The sequence below is a fragment of the Agelaius tricolor genome, unplaced genomic scaffold (genome assembly GCF_023055355.1).
Source record: "Agelaius tricolor isolate 1412-34295 unplaced genomic scaffold, bAgeTri1.0.p SCAF_25, whole genome shotgun sequence".
NCBI lineage: Eukaryota > Metazoa > Chordata > Aves > Passeriformes > Icteridae > Agelaius > Agelaius tricolor.
In genome coordinates, this window is record NW_027269285.1 from 3,624,635 (window position 1) to 3,652,324 (window position 27,690).

The 27,690-nt window shown below is 51.4% G+C and overlaps 2 protein-coding genes across 5 annotated transcripts in view; both read right to left on the reverse strand.

Moving 5' to 3' along the window:
• Window positions 1-13,597, reverse strand: ADORA2B (adenosine A2b receptor). Its single transcript, XM_071447959.1, has 2 exons — window positions 12,815-13,597; window positions 1-1,176 (listed from the first exon to the last, which is right to left on the reverse strand). Exons 1-2 carry the CDS (start codon window positions 13,177-13,179, stop codon window positions 495-497), a joined length of 1,047 nt encoding a protein of 348 aa, XP_071304060.1. The 5' UTR covers window positions 13,180-13,597; the 3' UTR covers window positions 1-494.
• A 6,894-nt stretch (window positions 13,598-20,491) lies between these two features.
• The window catches only part of SPECC1 (sperm antigen with calponin homology and coiled-coil domains 1), an 85,037-nt gene continuing 77,838 nt past the window's right edge, over window positions 20,492-27,690 (reverse strand). For all 4 annotated transcript variants that reach the window (XM_071447773.1, XM_071447772.1, XM_071447774.1 and 1 more), the window contains 3 exons: window positions 26,638-26,754; window positions 26,034-26,093; window positions 20,492-25,338 (listed from right to left, as the gene is read on the reverse strand). In XM_071447773.1, coding sequence (XP_071303874.1) covers window positions 25,249-25,338; window positions 26,034-26,093; window positions 26,638-26,754 — 267 coding nt within the window. In that variant the 3' untranslated portion in view covers window positions 20,492-25,248. The remainder of the gene's footprint in view (window positions 25,339-26,033; window positions 26,094-26,637; window positions 26,755-27,690) is intronic.

Below are 27,690 nucleotides of genomic sequence, written 5' to 3' on the forward strand. Positions count from 1 at the left end.
TGGGCTAAGTAAGACTTTTTCCCATCAGAGAATACAAGCTGCATCAAACAATTGATGGAATAATTAGGGTATTACCAAAGTGCTGTCAAGTATGAACTTGGAGAACAACTCAAAAAACAGACACAAAATTATTACTCCTAAATGAATCCAAATATTAAAAAATAATAATAATAATAATTAAAATAAAGATCCTATGACTTGACATGAGCAGCACAATTGGGGAAACACCCCCCCAGCAGGTGAGTCTTCCCCAGTCAGTGTCCAGCCTGGAAAGGAAACACAAGGGGATCACAGCCCCAGGGGCTACAGAGGAGGGCGAGCTGCACTCAGTGTCCCCGCTCAGGTCACTCCTCTACCAGGCACGACGTTAATTACAAAAATAAAAATAAAAATAAAAATAAAACCAGAGCTGCACGGGTCCATAGTGGTCATGTCTGAGCCCTGCTGGCAGGGCAGGGCAGTGCCAGGGCAGTGCCAGGGCAGCAGGGCCGGGCTCACACGGTCACCGAGGCCGCGGGGGAGCTGATGTTGATGGCAGTCAGGTGCTGGTTGTGCTCCGAGGGACACTTGGGGAGCTCCTGGGCCTTGCAGAGGATCTTGGAGAGGATCTTGCGGAAGGTGCAGCGGAAATCCCGGATCCTGTAGGCGTAGATGATGGGGTTGATGACGGAGTTGGCGTGGGACAGGATGATGGCCACGTACATCACCCACTCGGGCTTGGAGCTGGAGAAGCCCTCGTGGAAGTGCGTGATGCAGTTCAGGATGTGCAGGGGCAGCCAGCAGAAGGCAAAGAGGCCCACGATGATGGCCAGAGACTTGGCTGCGTGCACCTCCTTCTGCAGGGTGGTCCTGGAGTTGCCCATCAGCTCGATCTGGTGCAGCTGCTTGCAGGCCACCATGAATATCTTGACGTAGATCCCCAGCATGATGACGAGCGGGAGCAGCACGCAGCCAAAGAAGTTGAAGTAGACCATGTAGCTCATGGTCACCACGTTCTCAAAGAGGCACGAGATGAAGCAGCCCTGGGGCTCTGTGCCTGTCTCGTTGGTGGCGTTGGGACAGCCACTCATGGCTTTATTCCAGCCCATCAGAGGGGTCAGTCCAATCCCAAAGGACAGCAGCCACAGCACTGCGATGAGTCCCCTCGCCCGCTTGCCGGTCACCAGGCTGTTGTACCTGCAGCCCCCGGGACAAAACCACAGCAAACGTTACATAAACAGGCACTGGCGACTTCCCTGCAGTTAAAGGCATCCGTGTTTTGGTTAATGAGACAAAAACCACACCCACGAGGGGGCCTCACCTCTCTGATCGCCCGAGGGGCAAAACCTCTCACCTGTGTCTCCACCCACACACCGCGGTTTGGGGAGGTGACTCATTTACTATTCCTGAGAGGCGCCAGCACTGCCCCAGCCCACAAACCCCCTGCAAGGGGAGGGAAGGGACTTGGAGGCTTAAAAAAGCTTTATCATTGCGTGATCCTAAACCACCAACTGCCAGCAGGGCAGGACAGGGAGGCTCCCTGATGCCCTCTGGCTCTGAGCAGCCACTGCTGCGCACGCTGGGGCAGCTGCTGGGCACTTCCTGGGCTGACCCCGTCCAGCTGGGCAATGCTGGTGCCCAGCTCCACCTTGCAATCCCATGTGGGTTATGAAGAAGCTCTGCTGTGGCCCAGGGACAGGTTGGTGCAGTGCTGAGCCTGGTGCTGCCCCACACCTTCCTCATGCCACTGAGTCCTTTCATAGCCCCTCCAGCCCTCAGATGCTCAGAGACACAAGCAGAGCTGGAACCTGAAGCAGCAAAAGGCAAAAGTCTGGTTTGGGAGCAACCAGAGCAGCTGCCAGAATCAAAGCATCCGTCAGATCCCTGTCTGGAGATAGGAAGAACCTGCAGGTGCCAGAAGCCAACATGAGAAACCCATTCCTGTCCTCTCCACAGCCAGGCAGAGTCTGCTGGCTGCCACACGTCCCCTCCTTCCCACACCCTTCTCTCTTCACCCTTGTTTACTCTGGCTGGGCTGCCCTGCTCCTCCTTCCCTAAGAACGTTTGTTCTGATTTTCTTCCGGCCGTGAGGCAGGGGAGGGTTTTATTCCCACAGAACTGCAGCTGTGCCTGTGAATCACTGTGTGAGTGAGCTCCTGCTCCTCTGCAAGGATGGGGGGGACAGTGGGGGTCAAAGAGGGGCTGGGGGAGCCCTCAGCTCCTTCAGGCTGGGCTGGCTGGGAGGATGCAGGAGCAGCAGCCACGTTTAGGTGCTGCTAAATTGTGGACACAGCCCATGGGTTGGTGTCTGAAGGGTAGATCCAGCCACTGAGGGGCTTCTCCTGCATTTTTCTCTCATTATTAATATGTTCCAATACTTAGAAGTTGAGAAGTTCTCAAACAGGGCATCAGTGAGGCCAAGCCTGTTGCTTTGAGACCCCACATGAAGTTTTCAGAAGCTGGAGCTGGTCTGGGCTTGTGGGACCTGAAATCATTGAGATTTGAGAAGTTGACAGAAACCCAATCTCTTGGCAAAGTCTGAGTCTTGAGCTGCAGCCCTGGCCAAGCTCAGTCAGTGCTGCAGAGGCACCAGGAGCTGCTGCTCTCTCAGCCCTGCAGTGGAAAGGGAACTCTGCAGCTCTGCCTCGGGCTTGCCCTGCTTAGAGGATCTCTCCAGGTGCTCCATCCCAAAAACTACCATGGTGAGACTGGGAAATGCCAAAGGGCCGTTGTTTAGAAGCAGACACTGAAGGAATGGAGGGGTTTGTGTGCTCAGGAACAGGAGGAGCCACCTTGGCCATGTTGAGGTCCCAGGCTGGTGACATTCAGTGCTGCCTCTTGCTGGCAACACATGGCCCCAAATAAGGCTCCTTCCATCTGCTCTTCTCCTGAACTCTTCTGCTAAGATAAGGCTTGGCTTGAAGGTTTACAAGACCAGTCAAGAAGCCACTTGGTGTCCCAGTGGCTGTCCTGGTGTCCTGTTTATTTTCGAGCTGCTGGCTCCTCCCAGCAGAGCTGCAGAGGGACCATGGCACGTGCGTTTTTGCATCTCCTGAGGGAAGATGTGAAAACATCCTGGCCTGCAAGAGCCAGAGCTGAGCAGTGGGGAGGGCTGGAGGCCCAGCATAGAGGTGGAGATGGTTTTTCACAGGGAACAACTGCCCTGCTCAGATTAGCTCTTCATAGCTCTTCATTTCCCCAGAATTTGCATGGCAAAGCCCTCCCACCATCTCTCTGTCCAGCTGGTGGTCACTGCTGTGGGCAGGGAGAAGAGCCCAAGGTGAAACTGAGAACAGCCTGATGTCCTAGAGCTGTTCATTAATTACCTTCATACACTTATTTGGTGGGACCCTGCCTGTATTGCCCTTAAGTCAACACAAGTTAAGCACATGCTTAAAAAATAAATTAATGAATGTCAGCAGATCCAGGTATGAGGAGTCTCACAAGCTCTTCCTTAGCTCCATAAAACAGGGTCAGACAGTGAGGAACCAACAGATTTTCACAGCTCAGAATTCTCCAGCAAACCCCTCCTTCATTCTCTTTTAGGCTTAATATTATTAGACCAAAAAAACCCCATTAAAGTGAATTTACTCACCTAAGTCTGCTCAACTAATGTATAACAAATATTGAATCACCTCTACGCTTCCCCCTAGAGGCATCAAATGTTGCCTTAATGTAAATAACAGCTGAATATTTTAAAATGATTTATTGGAATTAAATAACCTGGCAATGTGTTAGTTCCTTCTAAAGTCTCTTTACTGGTGCAATCAGCATGAAGGCTTTAATTACCCCAGCTCCCACCCCTGCCCTCTCAGAGGAGCCATGGTGGGGTGAGTCAGGCTCCTGTGGTGATGGCAGGAGCTGAGCACTGCCACCAGTGTCACTGCAGGAGGACAAGGGGCTGCTTGAGGGACAGCTCAGCCTTTGCAGTGTCCCCGTGGGCAGCTGGGGCTGTCCCTGCCGTGCCCTCACCCACAGAGGCCACAGCCAGGGCTGCACGAGGTGTCCCCAGCTCCTGGTGGCCCTGCCACAGCAGCATCCCCGTGGCCCCTCCAAACCCCAGGGTTTTCCTGGGGGAGCTCACAGCAAACACCAGAGGAGCCAGTTCTGGTTGGAAGCCTCGCTCTGTGTGTTGGAGGATGGTTGGGGTTGGGGTTTTTGCATTTCTGCTGCCACTTCCCGGGGCTGGGAAGCGGCCAAGGTGCCCAGGCTGGTGCTGAGCACAGCTGGCACAGAGCAGGACACGCTGCCAGCCCGGCCTGGCAGGAACTGAGTCATGTCCTGCACGTCCCTGGCATCTGCCACCAGCCCCTGCTGGACCCCGGGGAGCTCAGCCCTGCCCTGCTGCCCCTGAGCTCTGTCAGACAAGGAAAGCACAGCAGGAGAAATTCAGATGTCCCACATCACAGCCCTGGCCTGTCCCTCCTGTCCCTGGGCCAGGACTTTGGGTTCTCCCACTGCCTCCAGAGCAGGATCAGCCTCTGATGAACAATTCCAGAGCTTCAACTCCAAACCCACCCATGGCTTGTGCTCCCCAGCTCCCTCCCCACCCTGCCCCTGGCCCAGGCTGCTGGATGCAGGGAGAGGAGCAGATGGAGTTTGCAGAGCTGGGACCAGGCAGGTGCTCTGGTACAAACAGCCAGTGACAATTCATATATTTCTATTTTAAGTGTGAAGGGAAATGCACAGACACCTCCATTCACAAGGGTTGAGAACAGCTCGGCTGCCAAGCATTGTGTCCTTGTCACCTCCTCACAGCTGTACTTTGCATCTTGCTCTTTTTTTATTATTTTTTTTTAGCTTTAACAAAGTAAGCCCCATTGCTGCCTCTGTGCTCCATGCACAGCCACAGAATGGAGATCACTCAGCAGCTGAAATGTCCTGGCAGGACACTTTAAATGAATCATAAATTGCACCTTAGAGAGGAGAGGGGAGAAGAAAAATAAATAAAAAGAAAAAGAAAGAAAAAGAAAAAAAAATGAAAAGAAAAAGCTGTGCTGTTGAAGCAGGAAGGAGTTGGCGGCCAGAGCTGTGCTCAGTGGTGACGCTGTCAGCTGGGGAAGTGGGACATCTGCGAGTGTCCCTGTCCTGGGCAGACAAATCACTTCCTCCTGCATCTGTCCCCATTGTGAGGGACAGCAGCAGCACTGCCGGCCTTCCGCTGGGCGGGACTGCCGCACTGCCACTGCCACAGTGTCACTGTCACACTGTCACACTGTCACACTGTCACAGTGTCACAGAATCACAGTGTCAGTGTCACAGTGTCACAGTCACACTGTCAGTGTTACAGTGTCACACTGTTACAGTGCCACACTGTCGCACTGTCGCACTGTCACCGTGTTAGTGCCACACTGTCACACTGTCACAGTGTCTGTCACCTGCCAGCCCAGCTCAGGTGAGCTCAGGGGTCAGGAGCAGGAGGAGCAGAGGAAGGGGCACCCCCAGAGGAACGGGCACCCCCAGGGCTCCCGGGTGGAAGGGAGTGTCCCCTCGCTTGTCCCCGTGTCCCCAGCCACGGGCCGGGGCTGTCAAACACCCGCAGGTTTAGAACCTGCCCGGGATATTCTCGATATTCTCATCCGTGCCCATTCCCTCCTGTGAGCCCTCCCTGCCTAGGTGGTGACAGAGCCGGGAGAGGGACAGAGGGACAGCCCCCGGCTGGGGACAGGGGACAGCCGCGGGGCCGTGCAGCCATGTGGGAGGGAGGAACACGGGAGATATAAAACCTGCCCCTGGCACACGGCCGGGAAATCTGGGGGTCACACGGGAGCTGCAGCCGGGGATGCTGCGCTGCCAGGGCCGGGCAGGTGCGAGCGCCTCTCGCCTCTCGAGCGGCCCCGAGGGGTTTGCAGGTGAGATCTGCCCGTGTTCGCTGCTCGGCAGGGTGAGAAAAAGCGGCTGAAAGCCGAGCTCGGCCCCCGGGGGTGTCAGCGGGCTGGGCCAAGCCGGGCTGGGGCAAACAGAGGCCAAAGAGCCCCGGAGCACAGGAAGGAAATGAGCTCAGCCCCCTCGCCCTGCTCGCTGCTCCCACGCTCCGGCAGCCCCCGGCAGCCAAAGAGCAGCAGCTGCCCCAAAACGGTGCCTGCAGGGGAGTGTGGGACTGGTGTGATACGGGTGTGATACTGGTATGACACTGGTGTAACACTGGTGTGGAACCAGTGTGATACTGGGGTGGAACAAGTGTGTATGGTACGATGCCTGTGTGGTATTGGGGTGGAATCAGTGTGATCCTGGTGAGGCATCAGCACGATCCTGGTGTGACACTGGTGTGGAACCAGTGTGTGATCCTGGTGTGACACTGGTGTGGAACCAGTGTGTGATCCTGGTGTGACACTGGTGTGATCCTGGTGTGGAACCAGCGTGATCCCAGTGCTTTCTGTTCCTGGGTCAGCCCTAGAGCACAGCCCCGCAGTTCTCCCCTGTTTAAGGCCTGAGCTCCTCCTCAGCCCCCCGGGCTCTGCAGCCCAGCCTTATCAGCCTTATCAGCCTGCTGGGGCCTGGGACTGGGGGTTTTTGTCCTCCTGAAGCTCCCCGAGGGTCGGGCCTGGCTGTGCAGCACCAGGGGCTGAGTTAAAGGTGCCTGGCAGAGGGGAGATAGGGGCTGGCTCAGGGGCCCGATCCCGCTGCCCCTCCCAGCGCCGGCTCAAGCGATAGCAGATAAGGGGGGATGGCAGATCCCTGCTGGATCCCTCCTTCTGCAATGAACGGGGTGGAACCCCCTTCCCAAAGTTTCCAAAGCGCTGCCTTGCCCCCCAGCAGCCTCACGGAGCTGCTGCTCAGCTGCCCTGGCCGCAGAGCCCAGCGCAGGGGGACGGGGCAGGGTCAGCCCCGAGCCCTCCCAGCCTCATCCCAGCAGCTCCAGGAGCCCAGCCCGTCCTCTCCTCCCTGCCTGGGCACTTCCAGGCTGGACAGAGCCCCCAGCCCATCCTCATCCTCTCCTCCCTGCCTGGGCACTTCCAGGCTGGACAGAGCCCCCAGCCTGTACCAGCACAAGGGGCACAATCCCATGGAAGGTTTGAGCAAAAGGGGGACATGGCCAAGAGCTGCTCCTGCAGGGACTGTGCTCTGTCCCTTGTCCCCAGCAGCTCTGGTCCCAGTGGCACCAGAGCCCACAGGGCACTGCAGGGTGGCAGAGCAGGGACACCCACAGGGACACACCCACTGATGCACTCCCAGGTTATTTGTGGCTCCTGCCCAGGCCTGATGTCATCCATTGGATTAGGAGTTAATCCTCTCTTTGGATTGCACAAATTCCCTAAACTCAGTCCCTTCTGCAAGCCTAAGGACTGACACATCTGTAGGCACAGCTGGAGTCACCAATTCCTGGCATCTTGTGGATCAAATACAGGAAGAGGAGTCCCCAAACCCTGCGTGGTCACTGCCTGGGGCAGCCCAGGGCCGGGGCAGAGCACTCCTCAAAGACTCAGTTTTGTGGTCTGTGCTCATTGCTCTGGCAAACAGCAAATTTCATAAAAATCCCAAGCAGCAGCTTGATAATTAACAAAGCAAAAACTTGCAACTTCAAGATAAAACAGTTTCTGCCAAAACATTTCGTTTTTGTGTATTTTTTGCAGGGCGAGGTCAAAAGATCTTCTGGAGCAAAATTCTGCTGGATTTCAAAAGTTCCTTTTTTAAAAAAAAATCTTAAAATTAACCTGTATTTTTTTTACAGATTGAGCTGACCAGAACAGAATAAAAACTTTCTAAATCCAAAATCTGGGTTCTGACTCAGCCTGGAGATCAGTGCCCTCAGCCAACAGCCTGGAGCCAGCCCTGACATCCCTGATGCTCCCTGGCATCCCTGCTGTCCCCCAGCTGCTGCAGAGGGGGCAGAGGTCCCAAGGAGGCCCCAATTCCTTTTCCTGTCAGGACTTTTGTTTTTTTGGGAAGTGGCCTCGGAGGTGCGGAAAAGATATAAAAATCTGGGACATGCATTTTAAGGAAACCAGGCTGCTCACAGCTAAAAATAGCTGTGATTTCCCCTCTCTACTTTATTGCCATGAGGACACATGTGATTATTCCTGATTTTGCTGTTGTATTTTGGCTGCACCCAAAGGCTGGAGCGAGTGGCAGCCCTGGGGGAGCCTCTCACATCCCTCGGACCCAGCTTGGCTGCCACAAAGTTCCCTAAAGCTGTGACAGCTCCACTGCTCAAGTGAACACCCCAACACCCCAGCCCTCCTGTCCCTGCTGGGTTTGTGGCACTGCAGGTTTAACTCAGTGATAACCAAGGCCAGGTACAGCACTCTGGGGATGGGGAGGAATTGGGAATGCTCAGAATTGGGATGCTCAGGAGTGGCCACAGCACGGGAGCCACAGGGGAGCAGCAGAACTTGCCCAGGGGTTCAGATGAAGGGCAGTGCAAGGACAGAAAGAAATGAGGCAAAGGCACAGGGAGGAAGAGCAGCTCTGTGTGCTGATGGCACTCACAGGGTGAGCATCAAGAGGATTTTCTCTGCTCCCCAGTGGCTCCAGTCCCACCTGACATCAAACCCCAGCAGTTTGCTTTGCTGAGCAAAGCTGGGATCTGACAGGGATCTGGGAACAGATCCCTGCAGGGGAACACCTCAGAGGGAGCCCCTCCTCTGCAGCACACAGCCTCAGCATCAGCCAGGCCACCTCTGCAAAGGATGAGGGAAAAACAGCAACAACCCAAATTTAATCTGTCCCACAAGGCCAGCAGGAAGGAGCTGCACTCCTGCCTCCCTCATGTCAGAGCCAAGGGGGGCAGCAGCTCCTGTGGGACATTGGCAGGAGCAGAGGCAGGTCAGGACAGCACCATTAACAGATCCTGAATCCCATTAACTTACTGGGAATCCATGGGAGCATCCTCTGCAGGAGGGGCAGCAAGGGCTCAAAGATGTGCAGAAAGGGAGAGGATGTGGCTGGGATTCCAGTTCATAGCAAAGCTTCCCTGGAACATCAGTCCTGCACATCTGCAAGGGGTGAAGCTGAAGATGGGAGAAAACTAAACCCAGGACAAGCAGCAGATCAGCTCAAATCCCAAGGAACTGGGGATGATTTTCCCAGGGCAGGTCCCTGGGGTGTTTGCCAGGCAGCAGCACCACATTCACTGTCCTGCAGGAGGTACCAGAGCACAGGGGCACACACTGGGCTGGTACTCAGTGTTTCTCTTTTTGCTCTCTAAATACAGATTCTCTTCTCCCTCCCTAATTCCTGACACATTTGTTCCAGGCATCCATCCCTACCTATAATTCTTCTCCATGCCAAAGGATTTGGGTTAATGCAAATAAAAGGAAACTGTTTTATTCCACCTACAAATCTTCTTTGGCTCCCAGCTACAGGACTGTGGGGTGAAATCCAGCTCTGGAGGAAGCCAGAGAGCAAAAGCCTCTGTGCCAAGTGCTCTGTGCAGGATGGATTTGCTGCTGCTGAGAGATGCTCGATTCCCTGGCTGGGATATTCTGCTTGGAGGAAGTGCTGGGATGGAGCTGGGTGCAGGAAAAGGGGACAAGGACAAGGAGCTGCATCCTGGTGATGGCCAAGGGAGAAGGGAGCCTGGGCAGGGCTGGGAGCTGCAGCTGCACAGAGTGGGCAGCGTGGGTGGGGGCTTCTCCACAAACAGAAAATTCATCAAAAGCAAACAAGCGAAATAGGAGTTTCGAGGGACACAAAGAATTCATGGCTTCGGGTCAAATTCAGCAAATATTTTTAGCCAGAAGAGGGAGGGCTCTAAACCACCATTTTTAAAATAAGATTTTTTTTGTTCTGCAGTTCTCCAGATGAGAAGTTGTCAGTTCCTTCCCCAGTGAGGAGGCCTTGACCTCAAAGAGCAGCACAGCCACATAGGAAGGGTTGGGCAACCCCAAATCTGCCAGGTTGGTCAGGATCACTTTGCTTCACTGAAACCTCCCAACATCCCTGTTCCAGTTTCACTGAAACAATCTTCCTCTTCCCCATGGGATTTCTTGGTTCAGCCACAGAGCTGAAAATCCATTATTAGCCTGGCTGTAATGCAAAGTTCTGCTGTGCACCCCAGCCCACAGGCCTGCCCAGCCTCTCAAAGAGCTCTGAAAGGGCATTAAATAATGTGGCACAGCCAGTCCTTAATGTCCCTGCTGAGCTGTCCACAGGGAGCTGATGGAACACTGGATGTGACAAGGACACTCATCTGCTCTGCAACAGCCACATTATTTATGGTAATCGCTGGGCAGGGCTGGGCACAAATCATTTTCCTAAACATTTAATACTTCATGGCCTGGTATCAGCCTCTGCACTGGCCTCCAGAACTGGTGTTTAAATGAGAAAAGCTTTTCCTGCAGTCTCCATTCCTAGAAATTGATGATCAGCCTCCCGTTCCCACAGCACAGCCCTGCCTCCAGAAATTGCATGTGCTCCTGCCCAGAGAGGGTGGTGGGAGAGGTTCCTCCCCAGTCCCTGCCAGCAGCACTGTGGAATAATGATGCTGAAGAGAAAACTCCAACCAAGCCTTGCTGGGAAAGCCCTGGTGCTGTCCAGAAGGGTTTTACCTGTGGAAAAACCTGTATAACCTCCTCTATCCCCTTTTGGTGCACAACTAAGAAAAGCCTTTCAGTATCGGTCCCTAAATCTCCTGTCACCGAGGAGTGGCCTGTCCATTGTCCTGCTCCTCACAGGGAGAACCCCCCTCCTCTGGAAGGAGATTTTTGCTTGCTGGTCCCTCCTGAGAGCACTGAAATAGGCCTCAATGCCAAGATGGAGTTAAATCCAAATTTCACACTTTAGCCAGCCTAGGATGGGACTCCTTGGTCTCCACTTGTGTCCAGCTTGAAAGGACTCATAGGAATAAAGATGTTTGTGCAAATGGAATAAAAGATTTGGCAGGAGATGGGGTGAGGAAAGCAAAGCTGGGAAAGAATCCCAAAGCAAGGCAAAACTGCCCTGGGATGAACTGCCCCGATGGAGAGTCGAGCAAACCTGCTCGAGAGCAGGACTGGGGGGAAAGGAGTGCAGGAAATATCGGCAGTTCCATCAGCTGGCAAAGCCACTTCCCCCTGCGGGCACAGGAACGATCCCTCAGGGCATTTCTGATCCTCTGCTTCCCCCCGGCTCCCAGCAGAGCACAGACCCCTCACCACAGTTTCCTCAGCTGCAGAAAGTGCTTGTGGAACAAAACCAGAGTTATTGCCACAGCTTGTGGCCAGGGGTGTGACTAAACTGAAACTCAAAAATCTGACCTGCTTCAGGGGTGTGATTAAACTAAAACTCAAAAATCTGACCTGCTTCTGCAGCTGCCGCTGCCCCAGCAGCCGGGGGAGCCCCGAGCGAGCGGGTGGAAAAGACACGACAGCATTTTCTGGAGCCGGGTGGGTCTGTGAGCCCGGCTGGGTGGCTGGGAGGGTCAGAAACAGGGTCAGGGATGCTGGAAACAACCTGTCCCTGTCCCTGCTGTCCCTGTCCCTGTCCCTGCTGTGCTGCAGGTCCGCTCCCGCTTGCGCGACATCCCCCGGAATTTCCACGCGCCGCGCTCGCATGACACACAGACACACGGACACACAGACACACGGACACACAGACAAACGGACACACGGACACACGGACACACGGACACACAGACACACGGACACACAGACACACGGACACACAGACAAACGGACACACGGACACACGGACACACAGACAAACGGACACACAGACACACGGACACACAGACACACGGACACACGGACAAACGGACACACGGACACACGGACACACAGACACACGGACACACGGACACACGGACACACGGACAAACGGACAAACGGACACACGGACAAACGGACACACAGACACACGGACACACGGACACACGGACACACGGACACACGGACACACGGACACACGGACACACGGACACACAGACACACAGCCACGCTTCTCCTCCTCGGCCCGGTGACTGATTCATATTTACTCAACCTCTGCGAGGTCTCAGATGCAAGGTGCCAGACAGGGTGAAAGGGTTTTCTGTTTTTTGAAGCCGTTTCAGGGTGACTTCATTGCCCGGGCACGGGAGATGCCGGGGACGAGCGGAATCCAGGGAAGCTGCGGCTTTGCGGGGTTCAGCTGAGGTCCCTGCTCCACAGCCGCCCCCCTTCCCCACCGCCTCTGCCCCCCGCCAGCCCCTGGAGCTGTCCTGCCCTCCCGGGGGGCTCCATCAATGTCCTATTCCCAGGGAAGGACAACTGAGACACGGAGGAGACTGAGATGAACAAACTCAGGTGGTTCACAATGCAAAGCCCGGGATTTGGTGCGCTTCAGCTTAAAGAAGCTGCCGCACCAACCCACTGGAGAGGTGCCTGTAACTTCTATTCCATACAGTTTTCCCCATTTTAATTCAATTCCCACGAATTAGAAGGAAAACAATTCATGTCTTGGATGCTGCACTTGGATGAGACTGAACTGTAAAACTCTAAATCTGCTGTGTGAACCTTTCTGCTCCCCTCTTCTCCTTTCACAGTAGGAAATAGGAAAAAGAGTGGCTGCTCCTCTATTTAATCTATTTAATCACCTGGGAGATGCCTGGACACCGCAATAAAGGGGCTGTATAAATACCGGCACAGCCCTGCCACAACCATCCCAAACACAGCCCTACACCACTGCGGGCCCGCCCGGAAACCTCTGACCCTCCCAAGGCAAACATCCTCAAGAAACTGAACTTCCAGGTGTGTTCCGGAGCAAAAGGAGGACACTGATCCCATTCCTGCAGCGAGCGAGTGACAAACCTCTGCTATTTCCACCACCTGTCAGCACTAAAACCTTCGGGGCAGCACTAGAGATTAGAAGCGCTAAGAGAAGGAGGATGAGACCCGGGCTGTGAGGGAATGCGGCTGCCCGCTCCCACTCCAACTCTTACCTCAGTGGGATCTTGATAGCCAGGTACCTGTCGATGGCCACCGCCAGCAGGCTGAAAATGGAGCTTTGGGTCAGCACCAGCACGAAGCAGGCGAAGAAGAGGCAGCTGTGAAAATCCACCTGGAAGCCGATGCTGATGGTGATGGCGAAGGGGATGGCCAACAACCCCACGGCGATATCGGCCACGGCCAGCGACACCAGGAAATAGTTGGTGGCGTTCTTCAAGGTGCTGTTGATGGCCACGGCCCAGCAGACCAGCACGTTGCCAGCGATGGAGAGCACGGCGATGATGAGCTCCAGCACGATGTAGGTGGTTTTCATAGTGTCCATGGCGAGCGCCCAGCGCCGGGAGCAGGCGCTGCTCATGGGAAGCAGGGACTTTCCGCCGGGCGCCCTCCCGCAGGTACCAACACGCCCCGGGGCAGCCGAACGCCCATGTCCGGGCTCCCCGCGGCCCTGGGGGGCCGGAGGGGCGCGGCGAGCCCCGGGTCGCGGCCCCCCGCTGCCCGCACCGCCCGGCCCCCGCCCGGCATCCGCGGGTCCCGCTCAGCGCCCGCCCGCCGCCACCCGCGGGGCCATCGGGGCCGGCCCGGCCGGGGCTGCTCCGCCCGGGGATGCTCCGCCGCTGCCGCCCGCTCCCCGCGGAAAAGCCGCTGCCGGGGCGGCGGGGCTATTTCTGCTCGGGGCGAGCGGGGCGGGGAGTGCGCGGCGCGGAGCCATTGGCCGGGACCCGGCGGCACCGGCCCCGCGCCCCCGCAGCGCCCGGCCCCGCTCCCGCACCCCCGGCCCCGCTCCCGAACCCCCGGCCCCGCTCCTGAACCCCCCGGCTCCAGCACGGCTTCCCCGGCCCCGCTCCCGCACCCCCGGCCCCGCTCCCGAACCCCCAGCCCCGGCGTGAGGCTCCCCCGAGGTTTTGGGCACCGCTTTGCACAATTCGGAATAAAAAGCTGCCTTCGCCGTCCCCAAAGTCGAGGACTCCGGACGCTGCTGCTGCTGCTCCGGGAGAGCGGAGTTGCAGCACCGAAAATAAAATTCGCCACCAGCAGAGCGCTGACCCAAAGTAGGAGATTTCACAAAATCCTGGCAGCGCTCGGTCTCTGTATGGTTGTGGCACAGCGGGGCATTTCCTGATGTAAGAAATGGCAAAATACCACGGATTAGCAAATGCTGTTACTCACAGGGCTGAAGTGGTTGAGTTTCAGTCTAAGAAGCTTAAAAAAAAGTTATACCTGAAGGGGTTGTCTGCTCTGGTGGATCTTAAACCAGCAGGGGAGGTGAAGGCAATTTAATAACTGGTTACCTTTTCATTGCAGGTTTCATGCTTTATATTGTGTTCACCATCAAAACATAGAACAGAGATTGAACTTCACACCACTGCTGAGGCATCCAGCAGCACTGAATAGCTCAGGGTAGAAAGCAGGAAAAAAATCCAAACAATTAAAGAAAATAAACCTTCTTGTAGCAAACAGAAAGTAAAAGATAATGCCATTGATTTCCTTTTTTAAAAAAAACAAAGTTGTAAACTAAATCCTGTGGAAGGGAATGTTTTCTGAGGATCCAGAGTTAAATCAGAGCAAAAAACATATGGGAAAAATAGGATTGAAACTATTCCTTTGGGTGTAGTGCAAATAGAAACATTCCTGTTGACCAGCAACGCTTGGGGTCAGACAGATACAAAGGGGGACTCTTAATTTATATTGAACAAAGTAATTTTTATCAAGTTGGACATTCAGGATGCTGAAAGAAAGCCGTGCCAGAGATTCATTTCATTTGATGGGGACACACAGAGGGATCTGCACACAGGAGCATCGCTGCCCTTTGCACTCCCACCAGGACCTTTGCACTTTGCATTCCAGGCACTCTGCTGTCACAGGGAAGAACCAATCCCACGATGGCATTAACAGGGAAGCCCTTAAACCCCGGGATTCAAACCTCAGTTTTTGCCTGAAGTGCCCTGAAAGGAGCAGCAGAGTTTGAGGTGAGCTCAAGGTTCACAGCCCCAGGTCTGGCTGCTCCTTCAGAGCTGGCTGGATCCTGAACTTGCCCACACTGGTTTGGTTTATTTATTATTTTGGGATGAGTGCAGCTTCCCTCGTTCAGAGCCTGTTATAACCATGTGAACTATCACAGAGAAGCACTTTTCCCCCCAGAGGGATGGATTTACATCAGGGTTTTTACACACATTGTTTTCCTAATGGAGGAACATGTGCCAACAGCCACCTTCTGCTGCTTAACAGCACCTCAGCAAAACCAGAATTAACTTTCTGCAGTGGACACATTTTATTAGAGAAAGATCTGCTTTTGTGATCATGGAAGCACTTATTACAGCCTGAGCCCAGGGAAATTGTGGTTTGTCAAGTCAGACATGAACAGAGAAACCATTATTTCAGGTTCTCATGAATAGGTTGTTTGGGCAAGGTCTCTGTGAGACAGGTAGCGAGGCAGTGAAAATTGTGGATTTTGCATTACAGGGAGATTCATGGCTCTCCAAAGCAATAGAACCTGTGCCAAGGTCCAGTGGTTTATTCTGGCAGTAACTGGTGCAACTGAGCTGACTCCCAATACAACTCCTGCAAGGGGAGCCAAGGACAAGTGTGCTCAGCTCTGTTCTACCAAACCTGGTTAAATCCTGCCGGCAGGAAAACCAGGATGAGCCCATTCCCAGATCCTGCCCTCCAGGTGTGCTCTTTGAGCCCTCTTTAAATACCTGGCATCACAAACCCTCCATGAAACACCAACTGAACTCTGCTGCCCTGTGGAGAATGAGCTGAGCCCTGCGAAACCCCGCAGCTCCCGGGGGATCCACAAGTGAGAGGCTGCAAATTTATCTTCTGGAATCTGTAAAGGAGCAAGGAAATCACAGAACCATCGAGGCAAACACAGCCCAGAGCCGGCAGCTGGATGGGTGATGAATCCATTCAAGAACTGGAGTGCAGCAGCACCATGGCAGCCCCGGAGCCCTGCTGGATGCTCAGATGCCAGACGCAGATGAATCACCACTACTATTATTTTCCTGGATTCCACTTCCCTCCAGGGATTCGCCTCCCAACACTCACGTAGGGAACAGCAGCAGCCCCGATCTGCTGCTTTCAAGTGCAAGAACTGCCCGGGCTCCTTTGTTCGTGGGAAGCCGATTGAAAGGGATCCCACGTTGTGCTCGGAGCTGCGCTGGGAGAAGGGAGCGGCGCCCTGGGGCGGCCACAGCCGCTGTCCCCCGGCCTCGGCAGGAGCCCTCCAGCCTCGTACGTGCTGTTCCTTCTGTCGCTGCCGTCCCGGGGGAGCGGAGCTGCCGCTTCGGAGGCCGAGCTCTTCCTGCAGCCCCTGTGATCTCTCCTGAGCAGGCTCCGAGGACTTCCCGAGCGAGCTGCGCCTTCACACCTCCAGCGCTCTTGGCCCAGGCACAAAGAGCTGGAGAGGAGCCCCAGTAACACATCCCTGCACACACACCCGGCCAGGGCCCGGCCAGCCCGCGGGACGAGGCTCCGAGCACCAAGAAACTCCCGAGTCAGGGAGAGCTGAGATCTTCTTGCTGGTCCCGCAGCCAGATCTGCCAGCTCAGACACTCCTCAGCAGCCTCAACAACAAATTTTCCTCTCTAAGCCCACAGAGTTGAAGAACAAGCACTGAAGTGGGAGAATCTCTGCTGCAAAGGGACGCAGATATTGTCTGGCTATCAAAAATAAAGGTGGATATATAAGAAGTCCATCTGTCTTGCTGCTTCAGGCACATCATCACATTGGCTTTGGCAGCCCTGCACCGACCTGTGAGTGCTGCAGTAGCGGGCAGAGCTGGCTCTGGGGCGTGCAGGGCATCAGCCCAGCACTGGTGGCCTTGCAAGCAGAGGAGCTGCCACCCACCCCTTCCCGTGGAGGGCAGCGCCACCCCAAAACTGCCCGCGACAAGGGGGAATGGGGAATCAGGAGAGACAGCGGCACTGCCACCAGCCTGGCACTGCCACCAGCCTGGCAGCGCTGGCACTGCCACCCAAACCCCATCCCATCCCCACTCAAGCCTCCACTGGTACTTCTGAGCTGTTTTCCTGGACAAGACAGAGCCTGTCCTGAGCCTGACTCCAAGAAAGGATTCCCAAGGCACAACGCAACCCCTAAACCGCAGAGCAGGTACAAAAACCGCCTTTGAAATGGTGCTGCCAGCGACACGCTGAACTGCTGAAAGGAATGGATGGGTTTGGATAACTTGCAGGCACCTCTGCATGTTTATTGCCCACATTGTGTTGAGCATTAGCACATCAAAGGCTCCTGATGAGCCCTGAATTAAATGATGAGGAGAGGAATGGCCCAAGGTGAGGTTGGTAACTGTAGGGCTGCAGGCATTTTGCCGGAAGAGATGGAAAACAAAGAGTGAAATTCCAGGGGAAGCTATTTCCATACTGGAGATTTCAATCATTCGGCAAAACCCTTGGAAAACCAAACAGAAAAACTTGGTTAAGATCGTAAACTGTGGATGAACAAACTTGCATTTTCCTAGTCCCCAGGGTCATTGCCAGATAATAAGGGTGTATTATCCTGGAATCTCAAAGCGGTGCTTTAAATTATCTGCAAGAACTCATCTCACAACAATGCAGGTGTGTGAATTCTTTAGAGATTGTTTCATTAAAAACAAAGAAGTCACCACAGGACTGAAAAAAAAAAAAAAAAACCAAACCATAAACGGCTCCACCAAAGAGGTCGAATTAAAAAGGAAGGATTTTGGCTGAGTGAAGTCCAAGGTATGAGAACATAATTTTGAATACACTTTTCATTTTTTTTCTCTGTGTTTGGTTTTGTGTACTAACCAGCCTCTGGGGTGGAAAGCCAAGTGCCTCTTCCAGCAGGAGTTGTGAGGCAAAGCTGCTGCTCGACCCCACAGCGCTGGGCCCTGCACGGGGCTCCCAGCGGGTACTGGGCCCAGTGTCCCCTCTATGCTGGTGGAGCTGGTACAGCCAATCTCCCCGAGAAATCAATGGGAAGCGTTGTGTTTCCAGGCCAACATCAGCTCCGGAGAAGCTGGACAGGCACTGATGCCCTTTGCAATTCAAACAACCTGTGATTGCTTCATTGAGAGCTGAGCTGCTTCCTGGGCAGAACCTTCACGAGTTCCTACATCCGGAGCTTGCTGAGTGTCCTCTCCACTCCCAATGAACACGTCACAGCAAAAGGAGAAGTGGTTCTGCTCCCTGACATCAGGGAAATGAGTCCTCAGCCCCGGCCTTTAAAGCAATTCAGGTTCATGTACAGATGTGACATTTGGAGCTCCAAATGAATGCAGTGAAAGGTCTTGAACGGGTGCAACACAACTGCTCTGAATATGGAATTATGCTCAAATACTAGAGAAAAGCAAGATTTAGTTCAAATCCTTCAGCTGGCTTTCTCTGCAAGATGAGCTCATGATTTATAAGTATCTGTTATTATTATTATTGAGATTATCTGTGGCTCTCAGAGGACTTAGAAACCTCTGGTGTTCCAGGTCCCAGCCAGAGCTCTGAAAACCACTTTTGATCCCCAAAAATCAGACTCCTTTCACAGGCAGGGCCAGGCAGGTCACCCAGGGGTTAAAGAGCAGCTTAGCTGTGGTGAAGGGAAGCTGCAGAATACACAGAAATACAAATGAGCAAATGCAGGGGCAGGACCAACCTTGCTGTTGGCAGCAAACACCGAATCTGCACTCAAACACTCAAAGCCTGTCTGAACCCCAGGGTCGTTATTGCACAGCCCCTGCTGGATTGCTCCATCAGAGATGAGGGTTTTGTTTCATCCACACTCCACAACCACTGGCAAAAGGAAACCTGGTGCTGTTAAAGCCCAAGAATTTGGTTAATGTGGATTCCATCCTTGCAAGACTCCACCAGAAACCTTCTGAGCTCAGTCTCTCTGAAAGCAATGGCTAATCAAAGCTGAAGGGGAGAACTGGCCTGCCCTATCCCATGGCATATTATTTATTATTAATATCATTAACCCCTCTGCAAACTTTAGACAGAACTCTCCCTTCCCAGAAGGGCTCTTCAGGGCTGAGCTGTGCAGAGATTATTATTTATGAATAAATTATTTTTATTCAGACACATTTGGGTTGCCTGGGCTGAACACTTTCATTCATTGTTTTCACTGGACCTGCCTTGGTTGTAGTTCAAATTTGGGTAAGGAAAGTAACGAATGTTCCATAACTGAAAAAAACCCAAGAGTCATGGTTGCAACCTCACTTGCCAGGAATTTCATCCTGTTGGGAGAATGTTGGGAATGTCCTGAGGAATCGCTCACCTGGGGAGTTCCTTTGTCTCCATGATTAGAGTCTGGGAGTGGCTTCCTGCGAGACAAAGGATGAGCTGACCGAGGAGGCAAAAGTTACAGCACATCAAGGTGGAACAAAGGTTTGAACTGCTATAAATTATTTTTTTTTAAAACCAAAGGAAGTTTTAACGGGGGCTTTGCACAGAAGGTGTGCAGCTGTGTGGAGCAGGTTAAGAAAGGCATTTGCTCCCACATTAATTCTCTTAATCTTGTTACTTTCTCTTTAACCAGCTTAAACTCTTGCTGAGGGTCTGAGGATGAAGCCTCGGTCATTGCTGTGTATTTAAGAGGGGAAAGCAGCTCACTTTCTGGATGTGTGAATAATATTTACCCACGCTGACATTTTACAGCCTCATTTTCTTCCTGTTAAGCTCAATAAAACCAGTGACTCCCCCAGCACCTGACTCTCCTGGGTGACATTTACTCCAGAGTCCTCCAGTATTAAACTGGATAATACTGTGAGGCTTCAACCACCTGCTTCTGACCTTTGCAGCCCATCTGGAAGACTCTTTATTCTACTCACATTTCTTATGCTTCTCTTCCATCTGTTCTGGCTTCCACCTTTCACCAGTCAGGAGGGGAATTTTTCTTTCCACACCAATCCATGTTCTCCAAGCACCAGGAGTCACTGAAAGCACACTGAGCCACAGAGCAGCCCTGGATCTTTTCCTCTCACCCCACCTACAACCACCCACAACCCCCCCCCCCAGGAAAATATTGGCTTTAGATTTCAGTCTCTTGCTGAACCAAACCTGTCCGTGGCTCTCACTCTCTGGCCATGTCCACAGAAAATCCAGCTTTCCCCACAAATGAATCAAAGCACCAGGAGCGTACTCTGAAAAGAGACAGCAGAGCCTGGGAGCATCATCTAAGGCCCAGCATTAAAAGTCCAGGGCTGAAACACAATGCCCAGGTGGGGAAAGGCAAAGTAGCTTGGGTTATGTAAATGACAACTTTTCCCACAGGGTTTCACCTGCCCAGCTGGACACAAACACACCTGAGAGGCCTGAGGAGCTTTAAATGCCCATTTCTTTTATAATCTCAGTTTTCTTTGCTTACTTGGCAGCTGGATTGTTCTGGTATTGCTGTCACCACCTTCGTGGGACAAAAGCAGCCTCTGTGAAATTGTTCTGGAATTTGATCTCAGCACCTCTGAGAGCTCTGTGGGTAGAGGGGATGGTGGCTGCAGAAGACTCCAAGGGATGTTTCTGGCACTGTGCACACTCTGCTCACCCTCTTCAATGTTCTGTCACTGCCTCCCAGGTGCTTTGAGCTCTGGGAGTTGTCATCTCACCTTCCAGACTGCCATCCAAACTGGCCTTGAACACTTCCAGGGATGGGAGATACTTTGGATTTTGTATTGTATGTAGGTAACTGAAACATTTCAACAAACCTCAGAAACAGAAAAAGATTTATTAGAAATATTACACAGATTTTGCATCATACACTTTAATAATGTTAATATTTAAATATTAGCATGTCCAAATCTGCAATGCTTAGTATGTACATTCTAATGTGCTCTTTGTATAAATTAGATTACGATGGAACATCTGTACCCAACAGGGAAAGCTAAAACTGTCAGAGGTGATCATCCCATATGACAAACTCAAGCCTGGACCAACAGTCAATAAAAACATTGTGTCCAGCACTGCCCAATGGGACTTGGCACACGTGCAAGTCAAAAATGGAGAGACCATCAGTTGAGAAAATAAAGTTACTTGCAGTTCAGTGAGAAGCTGCTTCTGCACCGTGTCGGTGAGTGAGCGTCGATGGCACTGCAGTTGGTACAAACCAACACAGCTGAGCATAGTAGAACTTATTGCTGGGTTTAAAAATGTCTTAATGCTCCATGCCCTGAGTCTTTTTAGGCAAAAAGCCCTCTTGTGACAGGAAAATGCATAATCTCATCCCATGCAGCCCCTGCCTGTGATCAGATGCACAAGGCTCAGCTTTGCCAAGAGCTGGCCCAGTCAGATCCTTGCTGCTGGTACCCCCAGCACAGCAGGATGAGGGAGGTATGAACAAACCAACAAGCCCAGGCTCGTGTGGGCATTGCCAAGGAAGGGGGAAAGTCAGGGAAGCTAAAAGGTGGATTTTTGAAGAGTTCCAGGTCAGGAATCAAACTGGGAAGAACCAATCATTCCACCCGTGTGCACTTGGTTCAGACAGAAAACTTGCACAGAACTGGTTCCATGTACAAAACAAGAGACAAAACCTGTCAAAATCAACTTCCAATCACAGAAAGAAAACTACCAAACCTCAAAGGGACCCTGCATAAGCCCCAAATCCCTCTGCTTAGCACAGCTGCCTTGCTGCAGTGCAGGAAGAACAGGAAGTCTCTGTCCCCTTCGTGTTGCCACGACTGGCAGGGGAAGGGGAGCCTGGCAAGGGCAGCCAACTGTGCTGTGTCCTCTCCTCACCTGCTGGGACCCCCAGGCTGCACTCTCAGGAGGAATGCCCCTCAAGCTGACAGCCCACACAGACCCTCTGATGTCCTTTGTGACAAAGAGCCCCAGGTGTGTCTGTCCCCTGTCCCTCTCCTCACACTCTGGGCTCCCCCTCAGTCTCACCAGGAACTTTCAAAAAAGCTCCTCAGCCCTTCTAGAAAAGCTCCTCACAGGGAGGGGCTGACTCTGGGCTCACTCCTCACACCTCTGTACCTTCCCAAGCCATGAAACAATTTGTACCTTCTCTGTCTCACCTGAAATCCCAGGAGCAGGACTGCACCTCCCACGCTCCAATCTCCTTTCCTCTCCTACACTGCAGTACATCCCTCCTTGGAATGTCACTGGCACCCCCTTCCTAACCCTTCTTCTCACCTGCTCATCCCAAACCAGCTGTTTGCTTCCCTGCAGTCCCACAGACTCCCCAGGTGGTGCCTGTGAGTGACAATTCAAGGAGCAAGGGACAAGACAAGATTTATCTGCCTGCACACCAGGGAAAGAGCCATTACTCCTAAGAGGCAAAGTCAGAAAGGATTTAGGCAGTTCAGGCAAACCAACTGCTCAACACCATCCCTGTCACATCATCACATTCAGGACGTTTTCAGAGAATTCTCAGAACTTCTATAAAGACTATCCACATACCCTCTTGCTTAATTTAATTAAATTCCCTAACTTTAAAGGCAGCTGGAACTTAAATTTTGCAGCCCCAATCTGAGATGTCTCACAAGGGCCTGAAGAGTCTCTGAAAACCAGGCCTGCAGCATCTCATATAGGATAAATTTAAATTCATATTGAAATTTTAAGGCAGCGTGAAAAAACAACAGCAACTTGTGAAAATCAAGGTCTAGAAATGTAACTGTGCAAGGTTTAAAAGGAAGAACCCCCCCCCAATATTGTAAAAGTTAAATGAACAAATAAACAATATTCTTAATTTAAAAAAATAATCTGGAAAACCATCTCTCAAAGTATCAAAATAAGATGTTTTGCAGGTTTGAGTACAGAACAGTAACACTGAAGAAAAGATAAAATCAAGTATCTTCTTCCCTACTACAACTCTGTGTTGTAACTCCTAGCTAAGTAAAAAAATTAGGAATACACCACTAGAATTGGGTAGAATTAGTGTTTGGACTATGCTGCTGGGAGGGGCATAGGAGAGGAAGCAGCAAAGAGATGACAGAAACATTACTTTGCACAAATCATTTGGAAAAAAAAAAGAGAAAAAGCTGCTGGATCCCACAGAATGGTCTGTAAGGGTAAAGTGAGCCTTGAGAGCCAGAGCAGTGTCAGAAGAGCCCTGGGAGCAGAGGATGCTCACACAGGAGGTGACACACACCCCATGGACACTGAGCCACACTGCAAACCCTTCCAGTGACCACGGGGTTAAAATTCCCTCTTTTTACATCATTTACTCTGACTTTGAGATGTTTACTACACACTGGGAATTAAAAGTGTTTTTCTCATCCCTGCAAGTGCCCAATCCAAAGCCCACTGAGGAATATGGAATTTTCTGTGCTGACTTCACTCCAGCTTTGAACTCCAGCCCGTTGGAGAGAATTGGGATCCCTGCCAGGGGACACCTCCAGGGAAAAGAGCTGCTGCATCCACAGGCAATGGGGCCCTGCAGTGCAAGTGCCTCAAGGCACCCTGCTCAGCACAGATTTCCTCTTTCATCTCATCCTGTATTTTACAGCAACTCATCTTGGGTTCTCCATGGACTCCAGAGTGAATTCCATCGAGGAAGGGTTCCCCTGCAAGGAGCTGCCTTGGCAGCACCCAGCTGTTTGCTCACAGTGCAGGAGGGCAGCCAGCATCAGGGGCACTGTCAGTGCTCTCCCCTGGGCCATTTTTATCACACAGCCTCTCTAAAGACTGGAACTGAACTTTCCCAGAGGCAATGGATTAGAATAGATTTCAAACTAAAACCAAGAGCAAGAGATGATTTTATCCTCCCGCAGAACAGGCACTGCCTTCCTCCAGCATCCTCTTTGTTCAAAGCGGTCCCTGGCCTCTACCATCTATTCCTGAATCCTGTATTCTGCTGTGAGAACACCAAGTCTGAAACATGTTGTTTATTAATTAAATAGCATTACAAAGTAAAATCAAATCAAACAACAAAGCACTATGGGGAACCAGAGGCTGAGATCAGCCACCTGCAAAGCCCTTGAAAGCCTGAAACCAATTTTGTTCTGTGAAATCTCTTGTTTCCATTTCATGAGCCTTTTTCCAGGAGGCAGGAGCAGTGAGCACTAATATTTTTTGCAAGAGAGAAATGATCCCTAGCTCCCTAGGACTAATGTCCACAAAGCATCAGGGTTAAGCACAGTAACTAAACACCAACTTTCTCCTACCAGCATGCCCTGAAGCAGCCAGGCAGCCTTTACATGCTCTCCCAGACCTGCTCCTAGAACAAATCCAGCAGCCTGTTGGATGCTTCCATCCTTGGAGACAAACACAAAAATTAATTTCATCAGGTGAAATGAGAGACACAGAATAATGGACACTTCACAGTGTCCATCAGGCATTTTCCTAACAGTGTTACTGAGGTGGGAAGCTGCTCCCTGGTGCCTGATCTCCCTGGCACAGACAGGTTCCAGTTGCATTGTTGTCATCTGTGGAGTGAAGCTGCACCTTCCATTGGTGCTGATATATGACTGTGTTCCTTTAGAGCATGATATCATTTCCAAGCCTGTCCCAGTGCCCCATGGGCTGTATTTCATGGCCCAGGGCACAGGCTGTCTCCAGATTCCTGCCTCTAGGCAGCAATGACACAGTTGTGCTGACCAGACAGGAGCAACACAGAAGGAAGAAGTTACTCCACTCAATCCACAAAAAATATGAGATGTCACTGTATTGCTCACCTGATTACTGGCACCTTTCAAGCTAAAGCTATTAAATTGCATTTGCAATGTTCCTGTGATAACTGTGCCTGCACAGTCAGCCAGGAAACCAAGCTCTGGCTTCCCGAAGTAATCAAGTAATGAAGTTGAAGTAATAAACCTATTTTCCTCAAAGAGATTAATTCTGTTTGAGATGAAATGAAGTCCCAGCACCTAACAGGATCTTTCAGACTTATTTCACTAGCTGGTGATGAACAGAGGGTGGTTTCTGAGTTACAAATGATCCTGTTACCATCCTGCTGGTTATGCTATGAGTAAATTAGTGCAGTTATTGGGTGAGATGTGCAAGAGTAACTCAGGTTAAGGTTCTACAACTTAAGTGCATCTGTCAAAGGTGTTGTATAAAATACATGGAGGCAAGAAAACAACATGTACTTGGGATGAATTAAGCATCTTTTGGCAAGAAGAGCATTTTTGTGAGCTTTTGTATTAATATTAATCTCCCAGCCTCCCTTGAGTGCCAGCTTAGTCCACATTGACTTAAAACTTCATTGTGTAGCAGGTCTCCTGTCAAGGCAAACGTTGTTAGCCCAAGGGATCCTCTTCAGAAATATCCCATGTGTGCTTGAAAACGCTTTGCAATTTCCATGTGGGAGCAAACTTACCAATGGATTTGGTTTGCAAAGGTGGACAACAGGGAATTATTTGGTTGCAGTCCCAGATGGAATCAAACCTACAGAAGAGCTTCCTTTCACACTAAGAGCTTTGCTTGGCTGTGGAAGAGGAGCAAGCAGGTTTTTAAAGTGATCGAGTGCATCTGTAGCATTCTTTGTTCTCTTCCCCACTCGTGTCCACCTCTTGCTCTGCAGCTCAGGTCTCAAAGTATTTGTAGATCTGGGCCACGTACTGCATGACGCTCTGCCAGTCGGGCCGGTCCGTGTACATCATCTCGCTGAGCTCCTGCCAGACACAGCACCACGCTCAGGCAGCCCCAGCACGGCTCCCCTGAGCCCCCTCAGCACTTCTGCTCCCACTCCTGAGCCCCTACAGCCATCAGGACCACAGGAATGACCCACTGGGAAAGTGCAATTCTCAAATCTCTTCATGCATTCTGCAATCTACAATATTTCTTCCATCTGCAATCAAAGATCAGTTCTCTATACAACTTCATTTAAACTGATCCTTCTTTGCTTCTGAATCTAGCTCATGAACCCCATAATAGTTTTCCCTTCATATTAAACTTCTATCTCCCTTGTCAGATAGGTAATTTTGGAAAAGTTTTTTTTAACAGTTTAATGTCTTTCTGTTTCTTAAAGTACTAAAACAACAGGAAACAAAATGGTGCAACCATTAATGTAATGGTGTAATATGGCAAATCTGTCCATAAAATTATGAAAAATCTGCAGCTGGCATCTAAAATAAGAACATAATCCAAACCCTCATTTCAATACTGGATGACCTGCAGCAGCTCCTCCAAATTATATTTATTCTGTGATTCTACAAATTCTTTCTGGAAGCTCTCCTAACACCATCCTGATGGTGGGCAGCCCTCCCCAGCACTTTGAGTGCAAGGTCACTGACTGGCCACATGGCAACAAGGAAAGGTGTTGGAATGGTGTTTGCAGCAAATGTCCCCTTGCTCAAAGGTTACTCACCAGACTGGGTTTGATGCCCACACTTTCAGCAGCTTGAAATGCCAACAGCAGATTTCTCTTCTGTAAAAATAAAGTTCAAAAGGATTAACATCAAAGCACTATTCCTGAACCTGTCCTTGCATCTGGTTACCCAGTAAGTTTAAATGAGCAGGTGTATTTGAAAACTAAACCCCTGGATTCCATACTTGCCTGTAGACTGTTTTTTGAGTCTCACTCTTTTTTGATCTTACTCACTCACAAGTTCTTTGTCTTTGAACAGCTCATCTACTTCTGCCTGAGTGACACCCTCTGTTTTTGACAAATAGGTTGTTGTGAAACTGGTTACAACTGGAAAAAAAACCACTACAGTTCTGTCTTTACTATGAGTAAAAGGTTTCTGCAAAGGTTTTAATTAATATAAAGCATTCTTGTACATACTATAATTCTTACTGTGATGGATACTGTCTTTGTGTTTATTTGCAGCACTCACTGGACTTAGCCAACTTGTCACTGTTTCATCACCCAGCAGTCCCTGCATTTCTCCCTGGGAGCTCACTGTTGACTTCCTTCCCCTTTTCATCCATTCTGTTCACCGTGAATTCTGCAAATGTACACCACAACTTACTTTGTCCTGGCTGTTGAGCTCCTGGTAAGGAATATGTGCAGGCAAATATGTGTGCAGGAGAGCACAGAAGGCCAGCCCATCACTCCAGCTGCTGCTGAAGTTGGTAATGTCAATATTCTGTAAGAGAAAACATGAGTCATCCTTGAACAGTGCTACACAACAATAAAAAAATCTCCAAACAATAGTTTTTATGCAGCCATGGAACAAAACCCCAGAGCTGAGCTAGAAACATCTGTGGTGACACTCCCACCACTGCCACCTCCAAAAGGAGGGAGGTGAAGAACAAAAATTTAGAAATAAATAGTCTAATAGAGCTGGGAGTTTATGTGGACAAATATAAACTTCCTTCCCTTGTTTCTAGACACTTGGATTGTTCTTTGCCAGCCACATCTCTTACTACAAGGCTGCACTCAGGTGCACAGAGCAAGCCCAGTTTCCCTGTTCATGACAGCTGAGGTCCAGAACCATGGGGGCTGCAGTGACTACAGAAACAGAAAATGGTATTTTAAAGTCAGCCCATCTGCAGAGAACTCCTTTAAATCAAGATTTCTGGGGATACAGAGAGCACTTGGGGTTCTTCCCTGGATGCTCTCATGGGGCACAGCTGCAGTTAAAACAGGCCCACGGCCCAGTTCTGCTCCTGTGAACAAGGTGACCTTTCTGATGCTCCTGTCTGCACTGCCTGGCCATACCAGCACACTCAGGAATTCCCATGGCCGAGTCTTGCAGCTGTAGTTGCAAACAGCAGCTAAAAACAGAACAGTGAACTGGTACAGAGCAAGAGCTGCTGGAGCAGGGGGGCTCTGGGACACGGTGGAGCTGCACCTTCTCCCACACTCCTGCAGGTGTGGAGCCACCTCCAACCCCCCTCAGCAGCCACATCCTCCTGTGTGCTCAGCTTCTGTTCACACTCCCCACCCCTGCATTTTCTTTAGTTAGCTGGTTTCTGGTTTCTTTCAAGACTCCCCCAAAGACAAGGCTTTTACTGCATCTCTCATACAACAGCTGATGCAGACACTAAAACCCAGACAGGAATTATTTCAGCATGTGCTC

What these genes read in the sequence shown, in the direction of transcription:
- ADORA2B (XM_071447959.1), bottom strand. Translation starts at nt 13,179, where the DNA reads ATGAGCAGCGCCTGCTCCCGGCGCTGGGCGCTCGCCATGGACACTATG. An exon ending in GCTATCAAGATCCCACTGAG is followed by an intron (nt 1,177 to 12,814) that starts GTAAGAGTTGGA and finishes CGGGGGCTGCAG; the next exon opens with GTACAACAGCCTGGTGACCG.